Genomic DNA, 21373 nt, shown 5'->3' on the forward strand with positions numbered 1-21373 from the left:
AAACTGATTCCCAGTCTGGCTGTTCCTGCCTTGTCCCCTCAGGATGGGAGTCTGCAGTGCCCAACCTGTAAGACCATCTATGGCGTGAAGACAGGCACTCAGCCCCCGGGGAAGATGGAGTACCACCTCATCCCTCACTCCCTGCCCGGCCACCCCGACTGCAAGACCATCCGGATCATCTACAGCATTCCTCCCGGCATTCAGGTGCGCTCACTCCCAGCCGCTGGCGGGTTTGGTTTTGTTTTCTTTTAGGTTTGCATGTTGGCAGGTGATATGTGTGTCTTAATCTGTTCAGGCCACTGTACCAAAACACCACAGTTCATTTCTCACAGTTCTGGAGGCTGACAAGTCCAAGGTCAAGGTGCCTGCAGATCCACTGTCTGGGGGCGCCTGGGTGGCTCACGTGGTTAGGGGACTGCCTTGGGCTTAGCTCATGATCCCAGAGTCCCGAGATTGAGTCCCGCATCAGGGTCCCAGCTCAGCAAGGGAGTCTGCTTCTCCCTCTGAGCCTCTCCGCTCTCCTGTTCTCTCAAATAAATATAATCTTTAAAAAAAATAATGATTCATTGTCTGGTAAGGGCCTGCTTCCTAGTTCACAGATGTCTTTTTGCTGTGTTCTCATGGCACGAGGGTCGGGGGGCTCTCTGGGGTGTCTTTCAGAAGGGCGCTGATGCCATTCGGGAGGATTCATCTTAGCCCCCCCCCCCCAAGGTCCTTCCTCCAAAAAACACCATCACCTTCGAGGTTAGATTTCAACCCATTAATTTCGGAGGGACACAGTCTTTCAGTCTATAGCACTCCACCCCCACTGTCCTTGCGTGCAAAAGGCCTTCTAGTCCAGTGAGTGAAGACTCACTCCAGCATCAGCTTGAAAGTCTCAATCCAAGGTCTGGCCTACAGACCATGTAGACCAGAGCTAGGAGAGAGCCCACCTACAAGTTCCTCTCCAGCTGGGAACCCGTGAAACCGAACAGGTTATGTCATGGTGCCCCCAGGACCTGCATTGGTGTCCTTGTGAAAAAAGCCCCCATGGGCCCCTCCCTGACTCCTTGCCACATGGAGGTCACAGGGAGAAGACAGACGCCTGTGAACCAGGAAGGGGGCACTCAGTAGACATTGGGTCTGTTGGTCCTTGGACTTCCCAGCCTCCAAAACTGTGAGAAATACATTTCTGTTGCTTAAGCCACCCTGTCTGTGGTATTTGGTTAGGGCAGCCCAAGAAGGCTAAGGTAGTTTTTATACTATGGAAAGTTTCCTTTCTCCCATCGACACGGTCTCACCCCCTGCCCCCATGGGGCCTTCCACCGTTGTGCTTACTTTCTTATGTGCCTCCCGGCTTTCTCTCTGCCTGCACAGCAAACATCGTTTCCCGCCTATCCATCCGTACACAAAAGATGACATATGAGACACCCTGTTCTGCACTCTGCATTTTTCAATTAAAATATAGTTTGTAGATCTTCCCTTGTCAGTATATCTTCCTCGTTCCTTCGTCGCTCTGGGTGATAATCCATCATGTAAATATACCATAATTTCTATCCAACAGTCTCCATTTGATGGGCATGTGGGTTGTTTCCGATCTTTCACTACAACAAATAAGGCCGTAGGGAATAACCTTGCATGCCTGTGAGTATATCTGTAGAATAATTTTGCAGAAGCAGAATTTTTTTTGTCAAATCGTATTTGCATTTAATACTTGATAGATGTTCCCTGCCTTTGATTTTTGGGGACACTTCTTTCCTCTTTTGATTCTTTGAAAGATAGTCCTAAGGAGCAAATTGAACAATAAATACAATATTGCCAGTAAATACAAATGCGTTCCTCCCTTCACACACTGAAGATTTTCCTAAACGATCTAGGGTACTTACTGGATTCATCTGTTGGGCAAATATTTATTAGTTCGCTCTTCCTTCCTCCCTCCGTCTTGCCTTCTTCCATTTTGTCTCTCTCTCTCTTTTTTTTTTTTTAAAGATTTTATTTATTTGAGTGAGAGAAAGAGAGAGAGCATGAGCGGGGAGAAGGGCAGAGGGAGAGGGAGAAGCAGACTTCCCACTGAGCAGGGAGTCCCAGTGCGGGGCTTGTTCCTGAGACCCCGAGATCAGGACGTGAGCCGAAGGCAGACGCTTAACCGACGGAGCCACCCAGGCGCCCCTGTCTCTTATTTAACAAATACTGAAAGATGGATGATGGACCAGGAGCTTTCTAGGTGCTGGAGAAACAATGGTGAACAAAACGGACGGTACTTGCTCCCCTGATGTCCCCACTCTAGGGGGGATGAGGAAGACCACAATGATGCACAACCAAGTTTCTTCCAACTGATGATAAGTCACGTGGAAGATATAAAACAGGGAGTGGGGTGGGGTAATGACAGTCTGTAAAAGAATTGAATAAAAACCTTACCAGCCAGTCTGGGAAAATAGATACAGACCACTAAACCATAGAGCCAGACACGGTGTGCACTGATAAATGCTGTGGGACGCCACACAGGGTCTCCAAAGTCTGGCAGACCCGGGTTCTGACCAATGGCTGGCTCCTTATTGGCTGGGACTTTGGATGACACTTGACCTTTCTGAGCTCAGCTGTACAGCTGGGAACCCTCTGTGCACGTTGTGGTTTGGGGCAAAGGGCTCCGGTGCTGAGTGCCTGGTCACCGGTGTTAGCGGAAGATGCTGCTTGTCGTAGGAAGAGGGCTTATGTCTGTCTGTCTGTCTGTCTGTCTGGGAGGGCTGGGAGGAGAATGTCCAGTGTGGGGCATATGGTAGTAGGGCCTTAAGAGCCATGAAGAAATGGAAAACCTTGGTAGTGGGAGGACACAGCGGGGTTGTAGCGGAGAAGTGTTGCAGGCCCACGAGGAAGAGCTTAATTTGGGGCTTTATGACTTGCATAGGTGGGATAGGGGGAGGGCGCGTGAAGGATGGAGAAGACGACACCCTGAAGGGGGACCGTGGCCAGGCCGAGGAAGGACGCCAGCCTGTATACTTGCCAGGCTGTGGGGAGCCCTGGGAGGCTGCTGGGCACGACTAGCGGGATGGGAGGTTGTGTAGTTGGGAATGCAGTTCAGGAACACCAGCACGGCAGGAGAAGTTAGTGGTTGCTACGGTCCTGGGGCCCGAACACGGGAGGCGCTGGGGCCCGGCTGGCCCTGGTGGGAAGTAGAACGACGGGCTGAAGGGGGTCGGGGGGGGGGTGTGGTGGGGAGCAACTATCTCCCAGGAGGCTCTTTTCCCAGCCTCCAGGATTGAAGAACGGAGAGGTGGCACCAAAGGGTAGAAGGGCTCCAAGCCTGTGTCAAGGGAAATGCATCTCTCTGGGGTCAGGGCAGCTGCTCCGCAGACCCACCCCTGAGAGTCTGCAGCAGGACGCCCAGGGCCACGTCTGCCCCCATCCCCAGAGACTCCCAGAGACCCCACAGGCTTGAGCTCCCAAGAAGAGTGGAGACCGTGAAGCTCCGCCTTCAGAGAACGATTCCCTGGGGGAGAGACTCTGATGGGGGGGCGGGAGGCAGAGTCGTGACTGTTCCGCTTAGCGACAGGCTGGGAGCAGGCAGCCTTGCTGGGTCCGAGCCAGGCAGGCGTCTGCGTTGGCCGCACCCTGGGCACGTCCCAGGCCGGTGAGGCTCAGGCAGAGCCGTGGTGGGAATTGGCCCTTCCGTTTGGCAGCCTGGCCGACGAAGAGCCGTGGCCGTGAGCGTGTTATAAATGCGGAATGTTGTCACATGAATACGAAACTCAGGGCTGTCAGGTCCTGCATCTCCAAGAAGACAGTGTTGCGGGGCGCCTGGGTGGCTCAGTCCATAAGGCTCTGCCTTCTGCTCAGGTCATGATCCTGTGGTCCTGGGATGGAGCCCCGCATCGGGCTCCCTGCTCAGTGGGGAGCCTGTTCCTCCCTCTCCCACTCCCCCTGCTTGTGTTCCCTCTCTCTCTGTAAAATAAAAAAAAAAAAAAATCTTTAACATAAAAGAAGATGGTGTTGCCTCTCTCAGGTGCCCACTTCTCCGATAGTGCACTTACGTCATTCAGTTTGTGAAACGGTAGATGATTTTGTTCCACCCCATTAAAATTGTATTTATTTAATTTTATAAAAGATTTTATTTATTTACTTGACACACAGAGAGAGAGAGAGACAGCGAGAGCAGGAACACAGGGGAAGTGGGAGAGGGAGAAGCAGCTTCCCACTGAGCAGGGAGTTGGATGAGGGTCTGGGATCATAACCTGAGCCCTGAGCGGAAGGCAGATGCTTATGGACTGAGCCACCCAGGGGTTCCTTACAATTCTTTTTTAAATCACAGGATTTTAACATCAATTTGCAACCACATCCATTATTTACCAAAAAAAACTCCCCCAAAACCAACAAAACCAAAAGTCTGTATTTTCTTTCAGTTTTGTCTTCACGCATTCATTCACTCGTTCACTTACTTTTTTTTTTTTTTAAGATTTTATTTATTTATTTGACAGACAGAGATCACAAGTAGTCAGAGAGGCAGGCAAGGAGAGAGGAGGAAGCAGGCTCCCCGCTGAGCAGAGAGCCCGATGTGGGGCTCGATCCCAGGACCCTGAGACCATGACCTGAGCCGAAGGCAGAGGCTTTAACCCACTGAGCCACCCAGATGCCCCATCGTTCACTCATTTTTTTCAGCCAGAACTCATTTATCATTTGTAGGATACCTTGTGCCAGGAGCTGCGTGGAATTATCATTATTATATTGGCTTTGTCTAAAAGGGATTTTTCAAGGGGCCCCACAGACCCTCAGGGGATCAGAGATGCTCAGAAATTATAAGCAGACATTTGTGTGTGGATGGAGATGGGTTGGGGGAAGTATGTGCTGTGGTCCTGGCACAAAATCCCGCTTTTTTCGTGAGTTGCTCAGGGGACCTGTGGACGCATTCTGGACCCTGATTAAGAAGCCTGGGTTCTGGGTGAATGCTGTGTCCGTTCCTTTCCCACCCAGCCCCAGGAGACTGTGGGGTATGGGTGAACCCCCATGTTCACTGCAGCGTTATTCACAATAGCCAAGGCAGAGAAGAGACCTAAGATAAGGGTCCATCAGTGGATAAAGAAGAGGATAGCACAGCCCCTGGCTGGGAGGCACTTTCGTGATTCTGAGTAGTCTGGAAGTAAATAGTTCAATGTGCCCTCGGAAACCTGGACTTAAGTTTGGGCAAAGCCGTTGGAGGAGCCCTGTAACCTCTCTAGGCTGCAGGATTTCTTCTTTTGTAAAAGCAAACAGCCAGCATAGCTGATGGGTGATGACGATGAACATTTACCGACTCTTACTATGCACGGGGGTCAAGCACACTTCACAGTCATATTCTCCCTATTTAGCAGACAGGGAACCAACACCCCAAGAGAGGGCTCCAGCCAGCACCTCTGGGAGGTGGCAGCTCTGGGTCCAGACCCGGGTCTGAAGACTTCACTGTGCATGCGTCACACCACTCCTGTCACAGCTTTGTGATCTGTTTCCGCCTAGACACTACGACCCTTATTATTGTCATCATTATTTGCATTTGTCACAGTCTGTGTCCCTTCATTCAAAGTATTTTGAAACCTTGGGCATCTGGGTGGCTCAGTCGTTAAGTGTCTGCCTTTGGCTTAGGTCATGATCCCAGGGTCATGGGATCGAGCCCCTCATTGGGCTCCCTGCTCAGCGGGGAGTCTGCTTCTCCCTCTCCCACCACCCCCGCTTGTGTGCCTTCTCTCTCTATTCTCTCTCTGTCCAATAAATAAAATTTTTTTTAAAAAAAGTTTTTTGAAAACTTGTCTACGGCCATAATACCCTCCCGACCCCCCGAAGGGGCCCGATCTCGTCTGAAAACTGCCCTTGGCTGTATTTCTTTCTGCTTTCAGGGACCAGAACACCCAAATCCTGGGAAGAGTTTCAGCGCCCGTGGCTTCCCACGACACTGCTACCTTCCAGACAGCGAGAAAGGGAGAAAAGTAAGAGCGGGCGTCTGGGTGGGGTGGGGGAGGATTTCCTTCTATGTCAGGACCCCAGGTTTTGCTTCCTGACATGCACAGGCTAAAAAGTGCGGGGTCTCTTTTTACTCTAAATGCACATGGTAACTAAGGTCATATTTGAGTCAGCCATAGGTAAGGGTGGGTATGATTAGAATTTTTTCTCTTGCAGGGGTGTGGCGGCAGGGTTTTTTCCTCTCCTGGATAATACCAGCATAATAATTATAATATGATAATAATTCATCTATTTTTGGATTCCTTCTCTCAGGCTTTGCTGCTTATTAGCTGCTGGTCCTGGGACCAGCACCAGGGCCACACCTAGAAGCTTGGTAGAAATGCAGAACCTTGGAAACTGCTTCATTTTAACAAGATCCCAGGTGATCGGACAGCACGTTAAAGCTTCAGAGCCACTGCTCTGGGGCAGGGATCTTAATTTGGGGGAGATTACTTTTTTTTACAATGTACTTTTGTATTCTATGACGGCTCCAAAAAGGCAGAGGGAAAAATCACTGGGTTTCTGGATTCCCAGTGATTTGTGGTCAGGCTTCAGTGGTTCTATAAATTATAAAGTTAGAATAAAGTTTTTATGTTCATTTTTCTGTGGCAAAGGCCAGAAAGTCATTGAATTTTCTAAAACTTCCCTAATCTCAAAAAGGATAAGATCTAGGGGTGTGCTGTGCCCCTTTTTGTGGGGTGCTGGGGGGCAGTGTTGGGCAAGAGGTGGATTTGATTTTATTTTTTAAGATTTTATTTTATTTGTGAGAGAGAGAGCACGAGCAGGGGGAGGGGGAGGGGAGGGAGTAGGAGAGAGGGAGAAGCAGGCTCCCTGCTGAGCTGAGAGCCCAATGTAGGGCTCAATCCCAGGACCCTGAGATCATGACCTGGGCTGAAGGCAGAGGTTTTAACCCACGGAGCCACCCAGGCGTCCCACTTGATTCCTTTTCTAATCCTGCCACTGCCAACCTAGTAAATACTGCCATCTTTCACCTGTCACCGGGTTAAGTATCCTCTTTTGAAAGTAGGCTCCATGCTCAGCGTAGAGCCCAGTGCAGGGCTAGAACTCACAGCCCTGAGATCAAGACCTGAGCTGAGATCAAGAGTCGGAGGCTTAAAAGACTGAGTCACCTTATAGCCTCCCAGGTTAGGTAACCAAAAGCACAATTTCTAGCATCAAGCTGTTTGTTGATAAGAAATAAACTAGGAAAAAAAAAAAAACCCAAATTGTTCTAAAATCCTTCCCTTCCTTCTTTATGATGTGCTGTCAGCTTGGCATACAGACCTACTACAGTGTGGGTCTAAGCCTTCTCCTCACACTTATTCCTCACCTCTATACTTCATTTGTCTGCCGGTCGGGGGCCCTAACCTTGGACTCTTGCACAGCAAGGTAATAAGATCATGGGTTTGGGAGCTGGATTGGCCTCAAGCAGAGTCCTAGTTCTGCATTTACCAGATGTGGGGACTGGCATAAAAGAGGAACATTCTGAAGTCTTAGTTTCCGGATCTATAAAACAGTGGTGACAATTTCTATCTGCATGGACAGGATGTTGTAAAAATTAAGTGAAAATAGCATTTCTAAAATGCCCAGGGTGTTGACAGCTGTTGTTGTAATCACATGTGCTTTGGCTCATATTTATTTAATGTGTCTTCATGTCTTTTTCTACTGATACACAGGTGACTCTTTAATAACTCAGGGGCCAGGGGTGCTGGCCCCCATCCTTCTGAAGTTGATATCCAAATATAACTTTTTTAAGGAAAGATTTATTTGAGAGAGCAGGGGGCGGAGAGCGAAAGAGAGAGAGTAGGAGGAGGAGAGAGAGTGGAGGGAAAGAATCCTCAAGCAGATGCCCCGGATGAGAGCAGAACCCTATGCAGGGCTCCATCCCGGGACCCTGAGATCATGACCTGAGCTGAAATCAAGAGTCACATGATCAACCGACGGAGTCACCCAAGTGCCCCGTGGTAGTCCTTTTTGGAATCCTGAGCATTTTCATCGGGTGCTTTCTTCATGCTGGACAGGGTGGTAGGCAGTTGTCTTACTCAACGACAATTTTTTTAAAAAATATTTATTTATTTGACAGACAGAGATCACAAGTAGGCAGAGAGGCAGGCAGAAAGAGAGAGGAGGAAGCAGGCTCCCTGCTGAGCAGAGAGCCCGATGTGGGGCTCTATTCCAGGACCCTGGGATCATGACCTGAGCCGAAGGCAGAGGCTTTAACCCACTGAGCCAACCCACTGAGCCACTCAATGACAATTTTTAAAAATTTAGCTGAATTAGAACATTCTGCAAGCCCTAACACCTCGTTGGGTCTCACCTATTAAATAGAGATGATAATAACCCCTGCCAGATCTGCCTGTGGGTGGACTTGTGAGGACCAGGCCAGCAAACGAATATGAAATAGCCTGGTAGAGGGACACTTGGGTGGCTCAGTCGTTAAGCGCCTGCCATCAGCTCAGGTCGTGATCCTGGGGTCCTGGGATCGAACCCCACATCGGGCTCCCTGCTCAGCGAGGAGCCTGCTTTTCCCCTTCCTTCTGTCTGCCAATCCCCCTGCTTGTGCACACGCTGTCTGTCAAAAAAAAAAAAAATCTTAAAAAAAAAAACAAAACAAAAAAGCCTGATGTCACAGCATTTCCAACCCCATCACTGGAGCGCTATGGCGCGTCTTTAGCTGCGTGTGCTCTAATACTACATTTGGGGGGTGGAAGGAGAGGGCACAGCTTCAGAAGCTCTAGGATCATAAGCCCCTTGAAGTCCTAGGTCCTATCTTTTAGCCGTGTTGCTAGCAGCTAATGTTTGTTGAGTAGCGTGAGTCAGTCTCTACTGTGAAAGTGCTGGTAACATTTAGCAGATCATCATTGCCATTTTGTAAGTGAGGAAATTAAGGCTCAGAAAGGTGGTCATTTGTCCAAGTTCACACAGTTCACCAGTGACAGAACCAAGAATTAACTCACGCCTCCCTAACTCTACATCCAAACTCGTTCTTTTCACTGTGCTTCTTGGGGCATCATGATGCAAATAGAGGTGGACCCTTGGGAAGGCTCTACTGTCCAAGGCATACTCTTTGACCAACATTAAATGTCTGCCTTTGGTCTCTTGCCTTGACTGGCTTAGGTGCTGAAGCTGCTGCTTGTGGCCTGGGATCGCCGCCTCATCTTTGCCATTGGTACCTCCAGCACCACGGGCGAGTCAGACACCGTGATCTGGAACGAGGTCCACCACAAGACAGAGTTCGGCTCTAATCTCACAGGTCATGGCTACCCGGATGCCAATTACCTGGATAACGTGTTGGCTGAACTGGCTGCCCAGGGCATTTCTGAGGACAGCACTACCCAGGAGAAGGACTGAGCTGGGGTGGGGTTGGGGGGTCTATGGGCCAGGAGGGGCCATGGGGACCACAGGGCAGGAAGTGGGAGGGTCAAGGTCGAAGTTGGTGCCACGCCCTCCCGACTCCCTCATCTCCCCTTCTGTCCTGTCCCCATCCCCCATCCCTCCCGGCCACAGTGGGAGAGGGAGATTGAGTAAGGTGATGTCATTCATAACCCTCATCCACCACAAAGGAAACATGGGATGAGGGCCATCCTCGGTCTGTTCCCATGGAGTTTTCGGTGCTGGGTAGGCAAGAACCCCCCACCCCCCTAAGTAGGGGGCATGGTCAGCACACTTAGGGTATGGACATTGCAAGGGCACTCCATACCCTGGCCTTGTGAAGCCTGAGGTTCAGTACCTTAGCTGGCTTCTTGCTGCTTCCACTCTCCTTTGAGAGCGGAGTTTCTGCTTTTCTCTCCTCCTCTGGAGGCGAGGAGCTCTCACTGTGCAAGATTGGGGGGAAAGGGGTGAACCGCTTAACTGCTGTGACATCAGAAATCAATGCCTCGTTGTACAGCAAGGAAGCACTTCCCGCCAAGAGGGTCAGGGAAGCAAAGGTTTCTGGGAGCACATTCAGCTCTCATTATAGTCCCTGGCTTCTCTGAGCCCTCCCTCCTCACGTTTTTGACCTGTCCAAAGAGGCATCTGGTTCTCTTGTGTGGATGGATGGACTCTGGGATTCCTCTCTGGGGCGGCATCCCGTGATGTTTCCAGCCCCTCTCTGATCAGACCAGAGTCTGCATCCCACTTAGCATCTGAACTGTCCTCAGGGAGAGGAGCCCATAGCCTTCTTCCCAACTCATCCCAGACCAGCTCAAAGATTCCATGAGTTTCATCAAGTCACTGTGAGTAGAGCCCATGTTGGGCTCTGTGCCATCTGTGTATGTGCATCTGTGTGTGTGCGTGTGTGCACCACTGGGCAGGTTGGTGGACAGTCCCATCCTGTTCTCCCGTCCTTTTTGCGAACTGTCAGACTCCAGGTCTGATGGGGGTCAAACAGTCCCGCTGTGGTTCTTAACCTTCCTCACCCTTTGCAACCCATCCCGTAGTAAACTTGGACCCAGATGCCCCAGGGATGTGCTTGGGGAGACGTGTAAGGTGAGGACTGGACTGACCCCTTTTTATATCTCTTTCAAGATCGGATCTAACCAATTCACCCAGTCTTGTTTCTATGAGGGCTTTGATCTGTCTCCATGCACATTTGCTAATCAGAGCCCCGAGGTGGTGCTGGACCCCCTCATCTATCACAGATTGAGCTGGAGCATGGAGGGAGACTTTTCAGCTCATTCCTAACAGGGCTGGGACCACATTGTGGTCCAGTCCAACCTGCGTTTGGGTTGTGTCCCAAGACTCTGGTCTATACCCTCTCCAGCATTCCTCTTGCTTTCCACTTCCCTTAAGGAATGAATTGGGGGTCAGGGAGGAGAGAAAGGGGATCAAGAAAGGGAAACCCAAATATCCCTTAGAAAGTGGGTTCTTTGAACTATGTGTTTGGGGGAAGTTCCTCTGGATACTAATTTGAATTTATATACCTCATGTTTTGGGGGTTTGACGTATATATATCCATATATATTTCATAATATTTGGAAGGTTTTTGATGCTAGAAAAATGAAACAAAAGAACCTTCAGAAATGGTACTTAAGTTAGAACCCGAAGCCAGGCTTTCCTGCGAACTGGCTCCGTAGCTGCTTGCTGTTCGCCAGCAGCCGTTTTCACGTTGATGGGACCAGTGGATTCACCTGAGAGTCACCCAGTTCTTTGGGACATGCTGGTGCTGAGCCTTTCTTCATTCTCCAAATGGCTATCAGGATGCTAACTGGCTCCAGCAGAGGGAACTCTGACAGGAGGAATTGTCCCTGACACCTTCGGTCGGGTTTCTCCTGTCGGCCACCTGCCATCTTATGTTACTAGTGGACCAGGACTTAGGGCCTGAGTTCACGTCTCCACAGGGCACATTTTCCTACCACAATCGGGAGGAAGGGACCTTGCTGCAGTGTTTAATATCACACCCACCCTCTGCCCTTTGCCAGGCTGTGGTGGTGTACCAGAGATCGTGGAAGAGCCTCACTGGAGACCTTGTCCCATCCCCACCTTCAGCGGGAGACCCGGGTCAAGTGTCTGCCGAGCTTCTCACCCACGGGGATGAGGAAACAGGTTGAGGGTCAGTAGGTAGAAACACACCGCTGTGGAGTAGGTGGGGAGAGGAAGAAAATGCACCCTGACCCCTGGCCGAGGGCAGCCGGGAGAGGTGGGTTTCCCTGCAGTAGGCAGAAGAAGGGGCGGGTGGGCAAGGGGACAGCTGAATGAAGACGGGGGAGGACTCCGAGAATGGACCAGGCAGGTAGGGTGCCAGGGGCAATTCCTCTTTCAGGATAAGTCTTCGTACCTTCAAGACTTCCCCATCAGGGTGCTGACGACGTCTGCGCCCTGGTTCTCTTCTTCCCTGGGGTGCCCCGTAGGCATGATCTCACCCTCATGCGGCTCCTCTTGGGGGCTTTCTAGCAGAAGGGGTCTTGACTCTCCTTTCTAACACTGTGCCAGGCAAGATGTGGAGGGAGGGGGGGGCCCTTTGCCCTTTCTCTGTGCCGGCCCTGGAAAGGCACAGTCTCCGGCTCAACGAAAACCCTGCCAGCAGGGGTCCTGAGCACCCACCGCTCCGACACAGGATGTTTTCCCACCATGGCTGCTCCTGAGGGGAATCCCATGCCTTTCCTTTCATGCACCAGCAGCCTACTTTGCCCCCTCCTGAGTCTGCCTGAGGGATGACAAATGGGATTGCAGACGAACTCTGTCAGATGCCCATCCCTTAAAGGTTACTTGTGTATATGTGGTTGTGTGTGCCTTTGTGTTTCATACCCTTTCCCCCACCTTTTTTTGTAAAACTTGGACTTCTCTGTGGTTTTACACTTGGTCAAAAGTACTCGTCCTGGTATTGCACTGTTGTGTGCATGAGAGGGTAGGGGGCAGGCCCCGTGTGATACAAGAAAGGGCCCTGTCCCCTTTCCTTGTCTGTGGTCACTGGCAATTGAGTGGGGGGGTTTTCTGGGAGAGGGAAGGTGAAAGTCTTAACCTAAATCTTCGTAACTGGTGTTTTGAAGTCCTTGGTGTTGCTCTGTGAGAGGACATCGCCACCTGGTGCTCATGAGGTGTATGTGCAGAACAATAAATGGCAAGTGAACAAACCACAAATGGCTGTTAACCTTCTGCTTTTTGCAGATCAGGGCACCTAAATACGGGGCATGTGGGGCACCTTCCCCAATCTGTAAGCAACCACAAGACCAGAATGGGGGCGGGGGAGTCCTTCTCTTTTTTTCCCCCCCAAATCTTTTGCAACCACACATTTGACCAGGGGACCTGGTTTGACTTCTAGTTCCTCTCAAGAGCTAGACCGCATAGCAGGGGAAATTTAAGTGAATCTATGCGGAAAAGACCGCCTTAAAACACGTGGATGTTTGTTTCTTACAGTTCTCTCCACCTGACTACAATGTAGCGGACGTTTCAATAGTTTGCCAGCTGTTGTTTCTCAAGTAAATGTTTAGTATTAATCATCCCGATACTAACACGAACACGAAATGCAAATACAAACCTGCCCTTATCACCCAAATGTGTCGATTTCTGAGAATCTAGAGAGTGTTTTCACGGAAGGTGGGATTCATCTTTCCACAGAGCCCAGGCTGGGCTCCTGGGTCAGGACAGCAGAGCCTGTGAACTCCCCGCCCTGGGTTCTGACTTTGCAAAATGAGGTGATGGCTGAAAAATGATGTGATGGCTGTGGGGGGGCTGAAAACCCCCCATGTTCTCATTTCCTGTAGATGAGCAGTTGGACAGCGTGATTCTCCAGTACACATTTTAATGCATATTTATGCATAATTTTGTTAGAAATACAAGTTTGAGAAGAACTTCTATTTCAAAGGGCAGTTAGTGCATTAACAGTCTGAGAGCCGTTAGCTGCACTTTGTCTAACTCAGTCGTCTTCAAGGAATTCATGGGGAATTTGCAGAAAAGTGGCTAGTTCAGCTGAAACTCACTCACAAAACACCCAAAGGTTTAGGAGAATATTTTAATGTTTAAGTGGCAGGATTCAGAGCGGAGGTTGCAGAAATCAGTGTTGGTGGCTGGGCAGCCGGGAGAGGAGGGCTCAGGGAGACAAAGGAGTAGCCTCCTTCCCATCTTCCCACAGGCTGGGATGCTTCAGTCTCCTCAGAAGGATTTATGTAAGCCGAAACTCGTGATTGTGAATGTTAACAAGGCGAGAGCAGATTATCCTTCACAAAAACTAACTCATTTGTGGCATCTGATTCAGTGAAGGGATATTTAATTAATTGAAAATGTTGTAGAGAAGGTATGCCAGGCTAGCTCAGCCCATAGAGCATGTGACGCTTGATCTCAGAGTTTGTGAGTTCAGGCCCCACATTGGGAGTAGAGATAAGTCAATAAAAAAAATTTTTTTTTAATGTCATGGAGAAATATTAATAAACTCACCCTAATTGTTACAATTCGATGAGCCTGGTATTAAAATCAGGCAAATCTCCCCCCCCCCCCCGCCTCGCCAAAATAGAAAAAAATAAATACATAAAATTGGACAAAGCCCCAAATGCCAGGAAACAGTCCTACATCCTGCTGGATGCCCGAAGGACGTCTGCCGGAACTGAAATAAATGTGTCACGAATGGTGTTGGATGCCTTTTTTCATTTAAAAACGTGGATTTGATCATGACTGCCCCTTTTCTGCTGGGCGGGAAGAAAAAGATATATAATTGGTAGTTTCTATTCTGTTTTGGTTTTAGGGAGGAAATAATACTTTGGTGTGGGCTTACTTTGACTTCTTGCATTTTCCCTTGTCTCCCGCCCATAGAAAAATGCAGACTTCTTGCTGGAATGTGCTGGGGGGGGGAGGGGTGTGTGTGCGCCCACATGTGTTTGGGGTGTGCGTGTATGTTTGGGGGTACACGCGTGTGTGCTTGGGGTTGTGTACAGTGATCTGAGGACGGGAAGGGGAGGGGTCCCTCATGGGTGAAGAAGGGGTAGTACTCTTGGAACAGAGACCAGGAAACTGTCTCAGAGACCAGGTGGTTAGGGGTAAGGATTTCAGTTTCCCTTGAGCGCCAGGATCCTGTCCAGTTTCTCATCCTTTTTTCCCTCACGCCTTGTCTTGAAACCGTCCCTTCTCTCTTAACCTCCTAATAGAAGATTGTTAAGTTAAAATATTTTTGAGGACCTGATGGCACTAGTCTCAAGTCCAAGAGTGGCCCGATCTGAGTGAGTCTGAATCGTGGTTGGAAAGCTAGAATACCGAGACTTAGTAGAGACAACATCTTGCTGTTCAGATAAGCTTCGGAGGACCCCATGCATTGGTACAGAACCCTCAAGGCTGAAAATCAGTGCCCGTGCGGGACTTCCCATATCTTATGGGGGAAATTTCAGCCCCCAGGACCATGACATCCAGAGAGATATTTAAAAAACAAAACAAATTCTTACAGCTCGTGAATTAGAAACCGATCTCGGATTAAGTGCAGGGTCCCCAAACCCAAAGGTCTGCACGTTCCCCGCTCTCTTTTCTCAGGGCTGTAGTCCGGTGAAGATCAACAGTGATGCACACAGAGAAAAGACACCCCCTTCACGTTGTAGCCCCCAGGATGACCTTGGCTTAAAAGGCACGTTGGCTGTCCTACCCTCCCCAACCCTGTCCATGCAACTCTGTTCATTTTGTGGCCGGGAGCCCTAAGGAAGTCACAAAGTTATACCTACATTTTCCTGCACCTGCCACGCCAGTCCTCAGGAAGGCAGAAGTGGAGACAGATAAAAGGCAAGCGTGAAGAGACGGGAGAGGCGTTTCCAGGGGAGGGATTCAGGCTGGACTCCGCTCCTGTTCTTGGTCAGGGGCACCTCCAGCGTCTGCAGTGCCCACAGCCAGACTCTGCCTCTCATCCTCCAACAGCTGGTAGCCCCTCTTCTTGTACTTCCGGGTGCCATAGACGGCCAGGGCGATGGCGGCTGCCAGGACAGTGGTGACCCCCACTGTGACCCCAGCTGCTGCCCCTCCTGACAGACCACCGCCATCCCCACGGATGACCCTCATGGCCCTGCGCAGCTCTAACGGCTCCCCCAGCCTCCACTGGTGGGTCTGGGAGTCTTTAATCCAGGAGCTGGCCGTCTCACTGTTAGTCACTAAGACGGTGTTGGTGGCAGCTTGACTCATGAGGGGTGGCTGGGTGTAAGGGGGGAGCCTGGCAGGGGGCAGAGCCCCTCCCGTGAAGAGCCCGGACTTGACGCAGTAGGACACTTGGCATCCATCACTGATGATGGCCAGGTGTTGGCTGAAGCCCCCGGGACACTTTTTTAGTGAAGGTGTCCCCAAATCTTTGGATGCCGCAGAATTCACCAAAGGGTTCCCGACTGCACAGCTAAAGAAGCCACCAAAGGGGACTGAAAACCTGTATCCCATCTCATAGTCCAGGGAGGCACATACCTTGAGGCTTTCAAAGAGCCGCAGTGGAAGATAGCCAGCCGGGCAGGACTGTGCGTTGGTCAAAGGGTTTATGCTCTTACCACTGAAGAGGCCCCCAAAAAGCAGTCCTGAGTTTTCTGGTATTTGGCCGCTCGCCACACACCAAAAAGCCCTAAATTCAGCCTTTGCCACCCGGAACACGTCTTCGCACACCGTCTTGCAGAAGACGAGGAGGGTGCATTTCCGCCGGCACTCCAGGTGGTTGTAGCCGTCCTCGTGGATCTGGGAGAGCAGCTGGACTGGGGAGTAGCCAGAGGGGCAGGAGAAATCACCAGTGAGGGGATTCTTCTGCTCCAGGTGTTGGCAGAGTTGGACAACCTCCTTCCCGGAGAGCTGGGTGCATTCCTGATAAACTCCTCCGAAGGAGAAATTGGTCATTTTCCCCTCGCAGGAGCCGTCATCCGTGTTGGCCTGGAAGTTGAAGTTGGGCGAATTGGCATTGGTGCATCCAGGGTAGGTGTTGAACGTGTAATAGCGCCTCACGGCGGCCTCCACCGTCCTGGACAGCTTCTTGACCAAGGGCCCGGGCAACTCGGGCAGCATGTCGGGGTTGATGAAGAAATGCAGAGGCAGGCCAGCGCGGTCTATGGCCACCAGGTGGTTGAGGATGCCCTGCTGCCAGGCCTGGAGGGTGATGCCCGGGTAAAAGGGAACCCCTCCGATGCTTTGCACCCTGGAGTTGGTGCGGTTCGAGAGGTAGCTCTTGGTAAGGGCACTCTGCGAGGTGTAATTCTCCTCAACTTTGTAGTTCACGATGTTCATGAAGGCAATCCCAGCAGAGGCAGTCACGGCGGTGCGGCTGCTCTCGCCGTCCTGTAGGAATGAGGCTCGGATGTGGTCCTCCTGGATGAGAGCTGCGCCGGCGTCCACGCTGGTGATGACATGGGTGCCGTAGTTGAGGACCAGCAGTTCTGCGAGGTAGGTCGCCATCCGCGTCTGGTTGTTCTCCAGGCGCTCAGAGATGTCCATCAGCTCCTTCTTAAACCTCCAGCTTAGCTCTGACGCTGAGTTCATCTTGACTGTGTAGATCAGGTTTCTCACCTGAACCCGGGTAGTCACAGCTTGGTCTTTTACTTGAAGGGTCTTCATCTTCTGGAAACCAGAGGAGAATTTGCCATTGACCTTGGAATAGAGGGAGAGCTCTGAGTTGATGGAGAAGGAGGTGCTGCTCTGGTAATTCACCCAGGACTCCAGGATTTCAGAGTTCATCTCTAGGTTGCTTTGTTTCTGGGCGATGCTGACGATTTCATCGGGGATGATGTACTGTCCATCTTCCGTGGTCCTGCAACCCCTGTAAGTCAGGTCCATCACCCGTCCCATGTCCACATTCCGCAGGTTATCCCAGCCCCCTCCGGGTAAGGCTTCTAGAACAGGTAGTTTCAAGGCGTTCTTGCATTTTTGAAATCCAGCCTCATTCATCTCTCCCAAAGGCTCGTTCGTTTCAGCCCACGCTACCACTACCCAGAAGAGGACAGCACCCGTGAGGCCGTTCATGGCTTAGACAGTCCCACACACGCCAGCCCTGAACAGCAGCCAGCGAGCTTGGTACAAACTGAGCAGAAGGGAAAGAACGCAGCTGCGGAAATGAACACATACAACAGTTCTCCCAACGCCACCAGTTCCTCTTCAGGCTCATCTAATTACAAAATAGGGAAACGAGAGTTGGTGGGAATACAAAGGCCCATCAGGATTTTGAAAAAATCATGTTGTGCTAGGTATGCAAAGACAGCCCTGTATCCTTAACCGTTAACTGCCCCAAAGGCCCCCCTCTACCCCCCAGCCCCAGGCTGGTGACTCTGCCCCAGCAGTGGGATCTCAGAAAAAGTGCCACCACACGTCTCATGGCTGCCTTCACCGCAGATTTCTGGCTTTGAAAGAAAGTTTTGGTTTCATTTTTGCTCTGATGTTTCACATTTTCCTTGACGGCTCTCTCCTAGGACTCCAGCACCGGTTTCCTTTTACTGTATATAGTGAACCGTTGCTGAGACTCCCTGCCTCCCCCTTCCCTGGGCTCACTGCAGGTCAAAGCCAAGGCCTGGGGCTCCCACTCAGCTGAGGGTGAAGGCAGTTAACACACAAGAAAAGAATGACAATCTTGGACACACGTCCTGTGGACTTTCCCTGTTATGAGCCTCATAGTGCAGGCTTTGGAGGTGCCGTTACATGAGGCAGAGCTGCGGGGGCTGAAGTAGACTCGGTTCTGCTGCGCTCTGGAAACTTCGGTGTGTACTGTCCTCAGTGCTCAGACTGAAAGCATTGGCCCCACATTGTGTTGTTTCCTTTCAGGCAGAAATGTTTAAGCAAAGAGAAAAATCCACACTCTGATTTAGATTTTGATCAAAAGCTGGAGCGCCTGGGTGGCTCAGTGTGTGAAAGCCTCTGTCTTCAGCTCAGGTGGCTCAGGTCATGATCCCAGGGTCCTGGGATCAAGCCCCGCATCGGGCTCTCTGCTCTGCGAGGAGCCTGCTTCCTTCTCTCTCTCTGCCTGCCTCTCTGCCTACTTGTGATTTCTGTCTGTCAAATACATAAATAAAATCTTAAAAAAAAAAAAAAGCAGACAGTAGCCAAGGAGTATTTGTGTATGTATGTACACACTTACATATCCTCTGGTGTGTGTGTGTGTGTGTGTGTGTGTACAGTTGCTAAGTTGGTACCTGTTGTTACAGCTTTAATTTTTCGTTCTGCTGCTAAGTTTATGTACTCAGTCTAGGTGCATAAATAAAGGTGCCTTTTTATTACTCAGTGGTTTTGAAGCAACAACTCATTTGTTCCATCATTAGGAGAACATAATTTCATGAATTTCCTTCCACATGCCTATGCTGTGTGCATTATGATGTATATATGTATATACATGTTTGTCACATGTCTATTAGACCCTGGAGTTTGGAAACGTGTTTCCAGACCCACTGATCTAGTGCCAGGATTAACCCAAGGCCAGCTCCATCACTTCTTTCAGACCATTAAGGTGCATCTTCGTCCATTCGGTGGTAAACAAAGAATCCAGAAGAGTTAATGAAGCTCCCAGTGGTACCCACATGGCCCCCCAGATCTTACCACAAACCAGAGGCAGAGCTGAGGCTGAGAACGTCGTGTTTCAGTTTACAGGTACCACAACACTACCACCTGTGTGCAACCTGGGAAAAAGGTCTCAGGGACTTGAATGGTGGCATGTTGCCGCTGATGCAGTTGTCCAGGTTCACAGGTTGAACTTCACTAGTTATTATTCAAACCTTGGTGATGTTCTGGGCCTATTCATGCCTAGGTTATCATGCTTGGAGGAATTTCCTTGTATCTGGGGGGGCATTAATGTATGAGCCAGTGTCTGCTGTTCATATATGGCCAGAGAAGCAAGCCTGTGCAGGGGATGTCCTGGGTAATTAACAAATGAGTTACTTATAAATTTGTAGCTCAGTAGAGTGATTCCACCACTAGAAACATTAGAGGTGAACGCCCTCAAGAACTTCCAATAAGTCTATTAAAATGCCCCCATACCCCTTGTCAGACCGCCACAGGATGAGCTCATCATCGTGAGAAAACCGGCACACTCACCCCGTTTTGGAGACATGCTGACAATTTATTACTTTTCGTTTACCCGTTAATAGATCCTGGTGCGTTCTCGCTCTTCTTCAATGAGAGTCCAAGCAAGGCGGATATAAATCATTTTCTATGCCGGTGCTGCTCTATCTCTGAACACACACAGTTGTCCTGTTTTTTGGACAGGCTTCTTCATTTCTACCACAGCAAAAAGTGGAAAATAGCTAACAGAGCCAACAGGAGTGAAATTATATTGCATCTATTGACAAAATATTTTGTAGCCATCCTAACTATATTTTCAAAAAATGTCCATCCTAACTATATTTTCAAAAAATGTTAGTGACAAAAGAAATTCTTATGCCATAAGGTTAAGTGATAAAAGCATGATAGGCATCCGGTGTGACCTCCACTACATGCATATAAGCTACTGGAGAGACGTACACTGACTCACTGACGGCCATGATATACGCTGGTAGGTTTTATAGATGATGTAAAGTATTCCCTCTTCCTTTCCTATATTTCTTGAGTGTTCAACAAGGAGCATATCTTTACTCATCTGACACATTTTTAGTGAGACTCTACTAAGTAGCAAACACAGGGATGGGTATGGAATAGTCATCACTTTTGTACTCAGGGAAATGAGGCATGAAAATGCATTTTAAACACAAAAGAAAAAAATTATCTTAGGAATTTCCATGTACCTGAAGTGATCTAAAGCCTGTGATTGCTGTGTCCAAGGAAGTTCTATTTTCTATTCATGGAGAAACAATGAAAAGAGAAGTATAAAATGATGGGAATTCCAGCACTACTTCAATTTGCGTGCCACCGGCAGAAATCACGGCTCATGGAGGTCAGGGGTGAGGAAGTGGAGTCACTCATTTCTTTCTTGCTTTACTCGGCTCACCGGCAACTTCCTCTGCTTTTTCTTGTGCTGAAAGGCATATGCAATCACAGAAACTGTCCAGATGGCTACTCTACAGGGCCTGAAAATCGAACTTGGGTCTCTAAAAGAAAAAGGCCACTTTTCTGCAAATGTTTGCCTCAGTGCTGCAGAAGTGTGATTTCACTTCCTCCAGGAAGAGGCAAGAGGGAAGTCCCGCGTCTGCTTTCTTTCTCAGTTTGAGCACGTGCAACCTTCTGAGCCAAACCATGATTCATGCCTGAGGTTCGGTTCTGTGTGGGCTTGGGGCAGGTCCAGCTGTTTCCAACTTCTGCCTTTCGCCTGTGATCTGACATGGGTAGGAAACCCTGGCTGTGTTTGCGGGGAACCAGTCCCGTTCTTATTTTTAGCAGGGATCCAGGAAACTGGTCAAATGCTCACAAAGTGGGTCGAGGAACAAAGTCTTTTAAAGACTCTGGAATAATCTTGGTTCTGGAAAATGCAGGACGTATCCATGAACAAAGTGACAACATTTTCTTTTCTGAAGAGTCGATTGCTAACCCGATGTTTTGAGAGCTGCTTTGGTAAGCCCTTCCTTCTGAGACTGCTTTTCCCATCAGGTCTGTTTGCATTCTTTTTATTTTTTTTAAGATTTGTTTGTTTGTTTGTTTGTTTATTTGACACAGAGAGAGAGAGACAGTGAGAGAGGGAACACAAGCAGGGGGAGTGGGAGAGGGAGAAGCAGGCTTCCCACTGAGCAGAGAGGACCTGAACTGAAGGCAGATGGTAAACGAGTGAGCCCCCCGGGCGCCCCAACTGTGCATTCTGACCCCCAAAATAAGAACACTGTGGTTCCTTGGGTCCCTTTAATCTTGAAACACAGAATGCCCATGTGAAATGCCTCTGAAATTCCCGCTGAAAGCTAGGTCAGGACCTAGGTCAGGATTTGGCAGGCTGTGCCATTTTTCTTCTTTTCTTGGTTAATACTTTTCCCTCCCTTCTTCCTCCCAATTTTGCTAATGCTTTTTCTCCTCATCAACTATTCCTTTTCTGCTCTTTGTTTCTCTTTGCCATTTCCATATGTAGGTTTGAGGGACACAAGTCTGTGACGTAGGGTGATGACATTTCCACTGCACT

General features: G+C 49.7%; 3 protein-coding genes across 3 annotated transcripts in view; 2 read left to right on the top strand and 1 right to left on the bottom strand.

The window, feature by feature from the left end:
• The window catches only part of DTX4 (deltex E3 ubiquitin ligase 4), a 36137-nt gene extending 22280 nt beyond the window's left edge, over positions 1–13857 (top strand). The window contains exons 7-9 of the mRNA XM_082747628.1: positions 43–204; positions 5841–5930; positions 9061–13857. Of these exons, the coding sequence (XP_082603754.1) occupies positions 43–204; positions 5841–5930; positions 9061–9294 (486 nt within the window). The 3' untranslated portion in view covers positions 9295–13857. The remainder of the gene's footprint in view (positions 1–42; positions 205–5840; positions 5931–9060) is intronic.
• FAM111A (FAM111 trypsin like peptidase A) overlaps positions 1–21373 on the top strand; it is a 212724-nt gene that overhangs the window by 50686 nt on the left and 140665 nt on the right. The window lies entirely within an intron of this gene.
• On the bottom strand, positions 13149–17316 carry MPEG1 (macrophage expressed 1; the record flags this gene model as incomplete). Its single annotated transcript, XM_082747615.1, has 1 exon — positions 13149–17316. One exon carries the CDS (start codon positions 17314–17316, stop codon positions 15163–15165), a length of 2154 nt encoding a protein of 717 aa, XP_082603741.1. The 3' UTR covers positions 13149–15162.

Source organism: Mustela nivalis (genome assembly GCF_964662115.1).
Source record: "Mustela nivalis genome assembly, chromosome: 9".
Taxonomy (NCBI): domain Eukaryota; kingdom Metazoa; phylum Chordata; class Mammalia; order Carnivora; family Mustelidae; genus Mustela; species Mustela nivalis.